At 38.1% G+C, this 14,126-nt stretch overlaps 1 protein-coding gene across 2 annotated transcripts in view; it reads left to right on the top strand.

The window, feature by feature from the left end:
- Positions 1–13,317, top strand: part of PLPPR4 (phospholipid phosphatase related 4) — a 50,369-nt gene extending 37,052 nt beyond the window's left edge. Inside the window, exons 4-7 of one of the 2 annotated variants that reach the window (XM_043878240.1) lie at positions 1,372–1,567; positions 3,335–3,392; positions 4,128–4,301; positions 9,444–13,317. In XM_043878240.1, the coding sequence (XP_043734175.1) occupies positions 1,372–1,567; positions 3,335–3,392; positions 4,128–4,301; positions 9,444–10,772 (1,757 nt within the window). In that variant the 3' untranslated portion in view covers positions 10,773–13,317. The remainder of the gene's footprint in view (positions 1–1,371; positions 1,568–3,334; positions 3,393–4,127; positions 4,302–9,443) is intronic. The other variant, XM_043878241.1, reaches the window with a different exon arrangement.
- The last annotated feature ends 809 nt before the right edge of the window (positions 13,318–14,126 follow it).

The following is a 14,126-nucleotide window of genomic DNA, read 5'->3' as shown; positions in this document are numbered from 1 at the left end:
AGAAAATTAAGTACCATCATCTCTTCCACTGGAGAAAAAAATCTGGTCTAAATCATACCCTTGACTCTGCCCCACTAAAAAAGGCACATGTTTGCTCCACAAAGACTGTACGGCAAGAATAATCCCCTTACCAGGATCATGAACTAAGACCAAGGAGTAAAACTTCAGGACATCTAGCTGATCTCAGAGGAAGTTTTCCTAATGTAACACAATGCTGTGGCAAAGGGGCACATAACCTCTCTGAAAAACCTAATGACTGACGATGATCCATCTTATCCTGGAGAACCCAGTCCCAGAGTCAACCACGCCCATGCCCTGGGGGCCTAGAGATGGGTAGGTTTCCTCACTTACCCATACTCCTCCCCAAGATCTTACATGCTGCTAGGAGTTAGAATGTAGAAATAAAGGTCCAGGGCCACAAATCTGAGGTGAGTGGGTGGAGAAAGAACTGGGAGAGTGATTGTTAGGTGACAACAAGCAGAGAAGGAAAATGCAAAAGGGGCCAGGCCAGAAGGAGAACACTGTTGGGTTACCTGGCTGCCTGTCACAGTGATTTCCTTGAGCAAATCATGAATCAGAATCCAGACTCTCAAGTCAGAATGACTCCAGGGTGTAGAGGGAGCAGGTGGGCTAGACTCCCAAAGATAAGACCAGGCAAGGAAGCCAAAGCAAGAATGGAGTTCGAATGTACAAGCCTGCATCAAGATTTGTCTGTTTATGGTTTCAAACTGGTCCCAGAAGAGAAAAGAAAGAATTTAATCAAGAGATTTAAGAATGTCATTTTTGCATTCCAAAATGAAGGAAGCCTCCCACAGCCTGGTGCTTGTATGATTATTGTTTTCATCATAGGGCTGGCTTGCTATTTTCTCTGTTTTAATTAACATTCCTGGTATGCTCGTCATCTGTAGGTAGTCATACCAGGAACCAAACCCGTAGGGTTTGCCTACTGTGGCTGGGGTGAGGAACTCCTGGGGAGAGAGCCCTGGAAGCACAATTCTGCTAAGCAGTTTACAGTGATTTTGAATTTTGCTTCATTCCCTGTACTGAATCCTTCTCAAATCACACAGTTGTCACCTTAACATGTTCCAGGCATCTGTCAAGTGACCTACAGTTGATAATATTAAGAGTTGGCCTGATATAAGCAAACAGACAAAAATCCTTCAAATGATGACTTTGGAGATACTCATTGCCTTCAGCATCTGTTTGGAAGTTTAGAAATTGTCTTTACTATCTTCCTGAAATAAACCCAGAGAAAATGATCACAGTAGATCTCAAGGTTGGCATGTTAATGTGTAATATGCAAGACTGATGATGGCACCACATTGGCATCAAGAGCCAGCTTGGTAACAGGCTCTTTCCTTTTCCTTTTAGGTGTTCATGTCTTTGGACTCTGCTCTACAGCTCTTATCACAGACATCATCCAGCTCTCCACAGGCTACCAGGCACCGTACTTTCTGACTGTGTGCAAGCCAAACTATACCTCTCTCAATGTGTCTTGCAAAGAGAATTCCTACATTGTAGAAGATATTTGCTCAGGATCAGACCTTACAGTTATCAACAGTGGCAGGTTAGAAATGGAGATTATTAATACTTCCATGTTGGTGTTTTCATTGTTCATTAATAGCTTGGGGTATCATCATAGGCATACACTTTTCAATCACAATGACTTGGATTGTATTTTTCTTTTCAATTCAGTGATCTCTTTAGGGATGATACCGTAGAAACCCATTGGTGGCTCATTCCAGCTCCTCTCTCTCTAAATTTCAGCCCCATATTCATTCTGCTCATCTTCATATCACCAAACCCCAGTCATGTTCTATGATCTCCTCTATACTAATTATGGGTTTAGAAAGAAAGAAAGTGAAGTCGCTCAGTTGTATCCAACTCTTTGCGACCCCATGGACTGTAGCCCACCAGCCTCCTCCATTCATGGAATTTTCTAGGCAAAAGTACTGGAGTGGGTTGCCATTTCCTTTTCCAGGGGATCTTCCCAACCCAGGGATTGAATTATGGGTTTAGGTTATCACAAATTGGTTTATTTTAGATGTTTTTAGTTAGTCATGGCTTATAATCAGTATGTGTCATGTAGTGATTTAAGTAGAAGACTATATATATTTCCAGCTCCATTACATATTTTATTAAAAAAAAATCATATGAATTTTCCTTTTGGTAGAGTTTTAAAAGAAATAGCATCTAGGATTGCATGTGTCTTCTTTGAATAAACCCAGAAAGTCTGTACAGGTCCTGACCTTGCATTTCAGAAAATAAAAACTGAAAAGCTCAAGAAACTACCAAGGCATTAAACTGTTTTCAATCAATAAAAAAAAAAAAGAAAGAAACTTAGATGGCAAGAGAAGTTCATAAGAAATAAAGTACAGAAGGGTGAAGGCAGCAAAAGACTGATATAAGAATTTTATTTTTCATTCAGTCAGTTACCAAAGATTGATTTAAGAGTCAAAAATAAGTTAAATACACTTGAAGAATCAGAACCTGATATTATATAATTATATACATATAGTCCATTCAATTCAATTAATTTTGAACTTACATTTAAGACCTATATTCTGTATTCTTTCTCAGTTTTTCTATATTATCATGTCTGTGTTGGATAGTAGCCCTTTTTATTGGGTACCAAATAATTAGTAGGTCATTAATAAAACCAAATTTTTTCCCATTTTTTATTCATTAAAAATTCTCTGTTCTCCTTCTATCTTTCACAATCCTCTGTTCTACCTCTCCCACCGTGCTTCTTATTTAACAAAACAATATACTTTGTGATTCTTGAGATAATAGTCATTTTAAAGTGGGATAGAGAAACATTTTGCTAAAATTAGATTTTTTACCCCTATGCTTTCTAAAGTGTAAAAAACACTTCTAGACCCACTACTGCAAGAAAATAATTATTCTTTTAAATATTTATGTAAATGAAACCATATATTTAGGGGCATAGAGAAAGTTTAAAGGCATTAAAATCTTAGTTTTTATAGGCTTTTACTTTAACCTGACATAATTATAATACCAATAAACAGTTATAATGCTTTCCACTCCATTTCCACTTTCAACCAGCATTCCAATGGTGTAAAGAAGTGATCCCTTAAGAAAGCTAACACTTTATATTGGAAAGTATATCACTACTCTTCTTTAATACTAATGGTGATTAACAGTGTTTATTTTATCACTCAGATCTTTCTCCAGAAAACCAAACAGAAATTAAAGTTATTGCTTATTACCTTGTGGCTTTTTAATTGAACATTTTAACCACTCAGTGTTCTTGTGATAATTGTTAGCAGCATGTCAGAAATAGAACGCATAATTTGACTTCTTCCTTTGGCAGAAAATCATTCCCTTCTCAACATGCGACCCTTGCTGCCTTTGCAGCTGTGTACGTTTCGGTAAGTAACTGGGTCTTTTTCATCAAACTGTGTCCTAGAGAAAATCAGAGAAATAAGTGTTGTCTCCAAACTCTAATTAGATTATATTATAGCTGGGTAATAACAGAAGAGTATAATGGCATAAAAAATAGAATTTAGATGCTACTGTAAACAATATAATAGTAAGGTAATTTTTGACACAGTCATAATATTCATTTAGCCTTGTATCTCCTTAATGTGATATTATACTTCATGAGAGAGTATTGTGAACTACATGAATGTTAAAAACTGTAAAACTGAAAGAATTGTGTTAAGTATATACATACACAGCACACACTTTCGTTTCAATCATTATGTAACAGCAATTCTAAGTGAGTGTAAGTTGATGAATGCTCTGCAATGAATTGTCACTATATCTTATTAATATAATAGTTTATTAGATTTTATGTGAAAAAATGGATTGAAATTAAGTGACAAGTAACCTTGGAGATTAACCAGTTATCTGGCTAATTCTACTGCTTTAATTTTTTCCAAACTTTTGTGTAATCACATAAGAGGTCTGTTATTTATTTGATGAATTTTGTCAGACATTCCTTTTTTTTCAGGTACAGAAATTAGCCATAGCAGGGGGAAAGAAATAGTAAAATTGACATCAAGTGTATCAGAGATTTGAGCTTACCTTTTTATTTGATTATAATTGAATAGAAAAAAATGACCTTTTAAACATACTTACCCCAGTTCTTTCCTTTTTTAAAGATGTACTTCAATTCCACACTAACGGATTCCTCTAAGCTTCTGAAACCTCTCTTGGTCTTCACCTTTATCATCTGTGGAATCATCTGTGGGCTAACACGGATAACTCAGTATAAGAATCACCCAGTTGATGTCTACTGTGGCTTTTTAATAGGAGGAGGAATTGCTCTGTACTTGGTAAATAATTTACTATTATTCAACAAAGCACAGTTTAAAAAGGAAAATATGCACAAAATGTCTTGCACTGTAATAATTTACTTCCAATATAGTTTATATCTATGAGAAAATTCCTGACTCCTTCCCCATTCTAAGCCAAAACAAATATTCTACTTTCAGTAAAATAATTTATTAAACTCATACCTTGGGCTAGAAAAGGGGATTTTAGAAAGATTATCACATTTTCCCTTATCACTCTCCCACCAAAAAAAGTCAAGGGCTACTATTACTAGTATAATTTTATAGATGAGGAAAGTTAGTTAAAGAGAGTAGAAGTTTAATGGAAAAATTATATACTTTCCCAATAACACAAATGTGGCACCTGGATATTACTATAATCCAGCTAACATTTAATTCTTTGTGTGTGTGTGTACTTAGTCATGTCTGACTCTCTGCGACCCTGTGAACTGTAGCCCGCTAGGCTCCTCTGTCCATGGGATTTCTTAGGCAAGAATACTGGCTTCAGTTGCCATTTCCTTCTCCAGGGGATCTTCCCAACCCAGGAGCTGAACCCACATCTCTTGCCACCTGCATTGGCAGGTGGATTCTTTACCACTGTGCCACCTGAGGAGTCCCATTGAATTCTTTAGCAACCTTCATTTCCAAACCTGATCTTCCTTTAAGGGAAATATCTTCAGCATAAGGGAACTGAAATTGTCCATTTCATTCATGCATTCATTACCTTTACATTTATTCAAAATCTGATCTGTGCCAGGTACTATACTGAGCATCACAGCACTGATAAATAAGATATATCATTTATGAGTTTACAGTGCAAAGATTAAGAAAAGTATAAATGGTTACAATATGTTAAATGACAAACGAGGGTATAAACAAAGTACTTTGAGGATAGCAAACTGCTTAAGGAAGCCAAGGAAGGCTTCATAGAGTTATACTCATGTTTTTAAAACATGAGAGTTTCTTAGGGTAAAGAAAGGAGGAGGGCATTCAAGCTGAAGAAATTACATATGCAAAAAGATGGACATATCAATGATCAAGTCTTTGTGGAGGGTAAGGGAACAGAAGGAATGAGAGATAATGGCCAGGTTTCTAGTTTGGAAGACTGGCAGATGGTGACTTCATTAGTTGACTGAATAGATCTGTACAAGCTCAGTTTAAAGATCAATAGGCAGTTGAATAGTTGGATCTGGAGCTTAAAGGAGCAATGACTGATGGAAGATAGATTTGGAAATCATGGACATTATAGGTGGAAATAACATTATAGTTATGGGAGTATATAAAATTACCAGGTCCTAAGAATAAAAGGAGCCAGGAAATCACCAATATGCAAGTGGCATGCAGAGGAAAAGGCAATGATGAAAGAAACTAAGAGGATCTACAGAGAAATAAAAATTAACTGTCTGTTGGAGCAGTTCTAAATCTTGTGATCTTGGAATACTTGTGAAAAGCATTAATAAAAAAAATGCTTACAAAAACAGGAAACGTACTAAAGTGAGCAATGATTTACTTTTTTTTCATTTTTATATACTAGTGGCATAGACAGGATTGTCACTTCAGATCTCATACTTCCTACTCATACTTTCTTCAGTGAAGGAGAAAGTCATCAAATGAAAATTGGTGTGCCAGGAACTGTGCATAAACCTGGGTTGTCCCTGGGGTTTCACTGGCAACAAGTGTTACAGAATAAAACTGAGAACTGTCACTCTCCAGTTCATGCATTGCTTTTGTACATGTCTGCTTTTCATGGTGTCTTGGAATCCAAGGGTTTGGGCTCGAATCTCAGTTTTCTGCTATTTGGCCAATTTTGTACCCATTCAGAAGCCTGATTCTTCATCTATAAAATGAAGATGATAACTATTTGCCTCATATCATAACAAGGAATCAAACAACTATTAAGCTGAGTTCCGGGCATTGAATTTCAAACAATGTAGGTAGAGGTTATAGCTGTGAAAAGAAGAGAAATGAAAAGCAAAGGAGAAAAGGAAAGATATTCCCATTTGAATACAGAGTTCCAAAGAATAGCCAGGAGAGATAAGAGAGCCTACCTCAGTGGTTAGTGCAAAGAAACAGAGGAAAACAATAGAATGGGAAAGACTAGAGATCTTTTCAAGAAAATTAGAGATACCAAGGGAACATTTATGCAAAGATGGGCTCAATAAAGGACAGAAATGGTAGGGACCTAACAGAAGCAGAAGATATTAAGAAGAGGTGGCAAGAATACACAGAAGAGCTGTACAAAAAAGATCTTCATGTCCCAGACAATCACGATGGTGTGAGCACTCACCTAGAGCCAGACATCCTAGAATGTGAAGTCAGGTGGGCTTTAGAAAGCATCACTACGAACAAAGCTAGTGGAGGTGATGGAATTCCAGTTGAGCTCTTTCAAATCCTAAAAGATGATGCTGTGAAAGTGCTGCATTCAATATGCCAGCAAATTTGGAAAACTCAGCAGTGGCCACAGGACTGGCAAATGTCAGTTTTCATTCCAATCCCAAAGAAAGGTAATGCCAAAGAATGCACAGACTACCACACAGTTGTACTCATCTCACATGCCAGTAAAGTAATGCTCAAAATTCTCCAAGCCAGGCTTCAGCAATATGTGAACCATGAACTCCCAGATGTTCAAGCTGGATTTAGAAAAGGCAGAGGAACCAGAGATCAAATTGCCAACATCCACTGGATCATCAGAAAAGCAAGAGAGTTACAGAAAAACATCTATTTCTGCTTTATTGACTATGCCAAAGCCTTTGGCTGTGAGGATCACAATAAACTGTGGAAAATTCTGAAAGAGATGGGAATACCAGACCACCTGACCAGCCTCTTGAGAAATCTGTATGCAGGTCAGGAAGCAAAAGTTAGAACTGGACATGTAACAACAGACTGGTTCCAAATAGGAAGAGGAGTATGTCAAGGCTGTATATTGTCACCCTGCTTATTTAACTTACATGCAGAGCATATCATGAGAAACGCTGGGCTGGATGAAGCACAGGCTATAATCAAGATTGCCAGGAGAAATATCAATAACCTCAGATATGATACCACCCTGATGGCAGAAAGTGAAGAGGAACTAAAGAGCCTCTTGATGAAAGTGAAAGAGGAGAGTGAAAAAGTTGGCTTAAAGCTCAGCATTCAGAAAACTAAGATCATGGCGTCTGGTCCCATCACTTCATGGCAAATAGATGGGGAAACAGTGGAAACAGTGACAGACCTTATTTTGAGGGGCTCCAAAATCACTGCAGATGGTGACTACAGCCATGAAATTAAAAGATGTATGCTCCTTGGAAGAAAAGTTATGACCAACCTAGACAGCATATTAAAAAGCAGAGACAATACTTTGCCAACGAAAGTCCATCTAGTCAAGGCTGTGGTTTTTCCAGTGGTCATGTATAGATGTAAGAGTTGGACTATAAAGAAAGCTTAGCACCAAAGAATTGATACTTTTAACTGTGGTGTTAGAGAAGACTCTTGAGAGTCCCTTGGACAGCAAGGAGATACAACCAGTCCATCCTTAAGGAAATTAGTCCTGAGTGTTCACTGGAAGACTGATGTTGAAGCTGAAACTCTAATTCTTTGGCCTGACTCATTGGAAAAGACCCTGATGTTGGGAAAGATTGAAGACGGGAGGAGAAGGGGACGACAGAGGATGATATGACTGGATGGCATCACCGACTCGATGGACATGAGTTTGAGTAAACTCCGGGAGTTGGTGATGGACAGGGAGGCCTGGCGTGCTAGAGTCCATGGGGTCTCAAAGAGTTGGACATGATTGAGTGACTGAACTGAACTGAACTGATGTACAGTCTTGTGGAAGATGGTCCTAGACTTATGAATTTAAATACAATTATCAATGGAACATGAGGTAAAGACTGTTTACCCTGAAAACTTTTGTAGTGCGAGCATAGATAGGTATTATTTAGAAGATTTTAGCCAGGAATTAAAATACTTGGAGAGGGAGAAGCCTGACTTTATTCTGCTCCTGTTTACACTCTGTCCTGAAATTATTAATTTATCCATTCTAAACCAATGTCCTTGTTCATTGTTAGGCACTCTACAAAATATCATATCCATGGAATTCCTTTGGTTTGATCTGCAATTTGACAGTGGCTCCCTTCTGTTGAGATTAACACACAAATAGTTATCTGCTTCTGGCTCTTATCTCTAAACTAAGCATCTCAAAAACTGAAAATTCAGCAGGGATTAGATCTCCTACATGTCAAAAGTTTAAAATTCTGAATCTGATATTTAGCCTTCATCAGATTTTTATCCCCCAAATTAAAAAATAATTGATCACCTGAGTATGAAGACAAGATTAAATAAAACTCAGCTCAAGTTTAGTGTAATAATACTGAGTTGATCAAATATTACTTTCAAAATTTAAGATCAGGTTTTAGTTGGAAAAGAACTTAGAACCAAACATAGGGACAGTTTCTGCCCTCTTTTCCCAGAACATTCTGTAAAATGCTCCACACACAGGGCTGAGCTCCATGTCAGCTGAGATGTGTGTCTCTGACCTCACTACAAAACCTATGTCATATTTTATGAATGATTTGTTGTTCTCCATTTCCACATGCAGGTATGATTGAATGGTATGATTTCAATCATACCATCAGGAGGTATGATTGAAAATGGAAGGTAAAATACATCAGTTAAGCCATCTGAGTTGTCACTCAACAAGCAGTTCATAAATCCAGAAAAATGAATTGCTTTGAAAAAACAGAAGATGGTTGATTCACGTTGTTGCATGGCAGAGACCAACACAACAGTGTAAAGCAATTTTCATCTAATTGAAAAATAAATTTTAAAAAGAGAAACAGAAGAATGTCCTTATTTCTCTCATTGTCTGACTTCTTTTCTCAAAACAGAGGATAAGATTATCCAAAACATCCAGTGGGATGGAGAAAGGAGAGAAAACCCAACTAATAATGAAAAATAATGGACTTTATAGTTCTGAAGAGTTAGTTCCGTGGCTGATGGTGTAACTTACAACTATTTCCTAGTAATTGTACTTTTAGTTTTGGTTATTTGTGTTAGTCAGTGGTGTATAGAGAACACATCTTTATGTGCCTCACTACATCCTCCAATGCAAACTCTCAGTAACCGTGTCTCCTAGTGCCTGATGTTTATTGTTTCTCCCAACACTAGGGTCTGTATGCTGTGGGGAATTTTCTGCCTAGTGAAGAGAGTGTGTTTCAGCACAGAGAAGCCCTCAGGTCTCTGACAGACCTCAATCAAGACCCCAGCCGAGTTTTATCTGCTAAAAATGGTAGCAGCACTGACGGAATTGCTCACACTGAAGGCATCCTTAACCGAAACCATAGAGATGCTAGCTCCTTGACCAACCTCAAAAGGGCAAATGCAGATGTAGAAATCATCACTCCACGGAGCCCCATGGGGAAGGAGAACATGGTTACCTTCAGCAATACCTTGCCTAGAGCCAATACCCCATCGGTGGAAGACCCTGTGAGAAGAAACGCCACCATTCATGCCTCGATGGATTCTGCTAGATCCAAGCAGCTCCTCACCCAGTGGAAGAATAAGAATGAAAGCCGGAAGCTGTCTCTGCAGGTTATAGAGACCGAGCCGGGACAGTCACCACCCAGATCCATTGAAATGAGATCAAGCTCGGAGCCGTCCAGGGTGGGGGTCAATGGAGACCACCACGCTCCCAGCAGCAATCAGTACCTCAAGATCCAGCCTGGCACCGTCCCTGGGTGTAACAACAGCATGCCTGGGGGACCAAGAGTATCCATTCAATCCCGCCCTGGGTCCTCACAGTTAGTACACATCCCTGAAGAGACGCAGGAAAACATAAGCACCTCCCCCAAAAGCAGCTCTGCCCGGGCCAAGTGGCTGAAAGCCGCGGAGAAGACCGTGGCTTGTAACAGAAGCAACAGCCAGCCTCGCATCATGCAGGTCATAGCCATGTCCAAGCAGCAGGGTGTCCTCCAAAGCAGCCCCAAGAACACTGAAGGCAGCACGGTCTCCTGCACCGGCTCCATCCGCTACAAAACCCTGACAGACCACGAGCCCAGTGGGATCGTGAGGGTCGAGGCCCACCCGGAGAACAACAGGCCCATCATACAGATCCCGTCCACCGAAGGCGAAGGCAGTGGCTCCTGGAAATGGAAAGCCCCTGAAAAGGGCAGCCTTCGCCAAACGTACGAGCTCAACGATCTTAACAGGGACTCAGAAAGCTGTGAGTCCCTGAAAGACAGTTTTGGTTCCGGAGATCGAAAGAGAAGCAACATAGACAACAGTGAGCATCACCACCACGGAATCACCACCATCCGCGTCACCCCGGTAGAGGGCAGCGAAGTCGGCTCAGAGACTTTGTCCATTTCTTCCTCCCGCGACTCCACCCTGCGGAGAAAGGGCAACATCATCTTAATCCCTGAAAGGAGCAACAGCCCCGAAAACACGAGGAATATCTTCTACAAAGGAACCTCCCCCACACGGGCTTATAAGGATTGAGGGATGGTCATTCAAATCACTTGGGTCACCCCAAGAGACCACGTGTTGATTCTACCAGTGCTCTGTTCCAGCGAATTGGGAACGTTCTCACCAAACTAGATTATCCATCATCAGCCTGCGACTCACTGACACTCGAGAACTATTCCACCCAAGCTTGCAGACCACATCAAGGGAAGGGAAAAGCACAATGCAAGAACCTAACTCGTGTGATAATGTGAAGACTCTTCCTAAGACTTACCTTCAAACGCAAAACGGCTGCAGAGGGCAGTATCAAAAGAAAGCGGTTTCCTTCAGTGTATACTATTGTACTTCCTGAATGTGCCAACTTTAGGGTTCTTTCTTTATAATTAGCTGTGGGAATCCAGAACACACGTTTTCCCTACAGCAGAGGCCATGCAGTATTATATATTCATTTTGCAGAATCTGCACCAAAAGCTCAGTATGGCTGGTGCTGATTATTATAGTACATATATGGTGTAAACTCTCAATTTCTATTTAGCTGTGAAATAGTGGTGTGCAATTCCTTGTCAAAGAAATGCTACTGTTATTAAGAAGATGTTGGCTTCTTTGTGTTAGAATAGGACACCCTGAAGCTTCTCTGTAGTGGCTCCGTCAGTCAAAAAATGAAAAGGTTTTGTGCATTTCTTCAAAATTTTGCTTTCTTCAACAACAAAGATTTATAAGGATATTTTCAGTGAAAGGGAACAACCAGTACTTTTCTGCATAGCTTTTTGCTGCTTACTTTTTATTTCAAGTTACTGCTAATGAAAAATCTGTTTTTAGTGAGTACATTTGCATAATTTAAAGATATTATTTTAAGAGTTTTTTGAAATTGATGTGATCATATTTTGCATTTTATGGCTTCTCCTTTATTTATTGATTTAAATTTTTTTAATTATAGGTATGTTCTGTTTTTAATGCAAAAATAACAGTTGATATTCCTTGAGTAAAATATACTGCTGTGAATTTATAAACAAGAAATATGAACCAAACCTTGACACTGTGGGTTACGCTGCCAGCAGTGTTGATCATATGTTAACCTTAGGTGTTTCCAGCCAACTGGCTTAAATTTCTAATTTAAGTAATCCAAAATTTTCATTTTGTTCCAGATTATTAACATTTTTTGATATCCTGATAACCAGTTAATTAGAGTCACAGTGGTTGGGTTTTACCATCTTTAAAATATTTTGTTATTTGTATACTAACAGGATGAATCTGACAAAAAAAAAGAAAATTGATAAGTAAAAATATCTCAGAGTATACATTAAGAATGTATTTCTTCAAAATAGATAGGCACAGTTTTTGTGCTCAATGTACCAATAACAGTTTTCGCTACCTATCCTGAATGAAGCCTTCAACTTAAATCAATGGAAACCAATATTGCCAGTAAGAAGAAAGTAAAAGCAAAACATTTTGAGGTGTTTTTCCAACTTAAAATTTTAAGTATGAAGAAATATTTGGTCCTTGTAATTTTGCATTTAACCTTTTTACACCATTTCTTAAGAATTCTGATGTACATCTCATAATTGCCACGGGGACAAAAGGTAACAACAATGCTGGTTAATCTGATCTCAGTTCAATTTTCACTGAGAACAGAAGTACTTGTTTAGAGATGAGTAGACCACATTCTTAATCAACTTCTACTGGAAAAGGGCAGAGCTTTCTAGAGTAACCAACCTCCTATGGCATTAGGGATTTAGCTGAAACCAGCAGAATTGAAAACTCTGGCAATAAAATACAGATTCAACTATATCCCTTCTGGCAATTTCCTTCTCAGAGAGGGGAGTGGGAGTAAAATGTTGCCTTCCCCACTTCTCACCACCACCACCATTATGACACTCCTACTGGCTTTTGCCAATTTATAGAGAGAAAGGTGGATTGGTTTTAGTGCTCTGAAGAAAAAAAAAGCTGCAGCATTTCAGGTGCAGTATGATATTTCCTAATCTTTCCTATTTCTTAACAAAAGATTTTAAAGTACTTCTCTAGTCATTGAAGTTTTTTTTTCCTTTACATGAATATTGATATATTCTTTTTCTACTCAAAGTGCCAAAGGCTACAGTTTTTAATGACTTAAATTGTACCACATTGTTAAGGAAATATATAATGATAGTCGCTAGAACTCAGACCTCTGCATGTGTATTTGATAACACATCTTTTGTAAACAAAAGATTACAAAGAATTATTTGTTTACATTCCACTGGTACCTTAATTTAAAACAAATGAGACTAACAGGTGGTATCTCTTCTTAGTGTTCTATTTATCTTATTTGCTAATGAGAGCACTTCTTCCTTTGTTAGGCTGTGCTTTATTGATAAAACCAAGTATTGAATAAAGAGAGTTAATTATCTTTTTAAAGTAAATAAAATTATGAAGATATATATGATATATATAAAGTATTGTGTTTAATAAAATGTTATGCAATGTTTTCCAAACTGATAAAGTTTGTAAAGTGCTATAATGTATTTTGTTAAGTACAGATCAGAGCTATTGTGTGAGTATATTGTGCTAACATCATAGAAATAAAGATTAGATTTCTTCATCAAAACTGGAGCACTTTGGTCTTTTACTTCAGACAGAGTATGAATTGATAATACTTTATAGGAAAACAGCTAAAAAATTTGAATAACTCAGAACTGATTATAATTAGAAGAAAGAGTATTGCGCTAAGAAGGAAAAGCTTCTTGAACTATGACGTATTCCTTATCATTTAGAATTTTGGTTTTACGCTTATTAAAGAAGTTCTTTTAAATTTATTTGAATGAATGAATGAAGTCGCTCAGTCGTGTCTGACTCTTTGCGACCCCGAGGACTGTAACCTACCAGGCTCCTCCGTCTATGGGATTCCCCAGGCAAGAATACTGGAGTGGGTTACCATTTCCTTCTCCAGGGGATCTTCCCGACCCAGGGATCGAACCCGGGTCTCCTGCATTGGAGGCAGATGCTTTAACCTCTGAGCCATTTAGACCTAGATTTTTTGCATATCAATGTTACAGAGTATTGAAAAAGAAAATAGGAAAGAATCATTTGTGTAAGTACCCCTTATACTATGATTGGATAAGTAACCCTGATCCTAATACATTTCTCATGAGGTATCAGGTGAGTGGATTCTGGGTTATACACATAGGAAGTTATCATTAAAACCATATCATTTATACCTTTTACAGGTCAAGTCTTTACTTGATATCTATGGGTTATTTCATATTCAAATTCAAATGGAATATAGAAATTCATTATTCAGAAAATAGTTTAATTAAAATAATTCAAGGAAATCAAAAGGAATTGAAATGGTTTAATCTAAAAGGGAAATGTGGCCTGGAAAATGGGTAATGGTTTGTTTGTGACTGAGTGTTTCAT

Source organism: Cervus elaphus, chromosome 20 (genome assembly GCF_910594005.1).
Source record: "Cervus elaphus chromosome 20, mCerEla1.1, whole genome shotgun sequence".
Lineage (NCBI taxonomy): Eukaryota > Metazoa > Chordata > Mammalia > Artiodactyla > Cervidae > Cervus > Cervus elaphus.
This window is presented reverse-complemented; position numbering and strand designations above follow the sequence as displayed.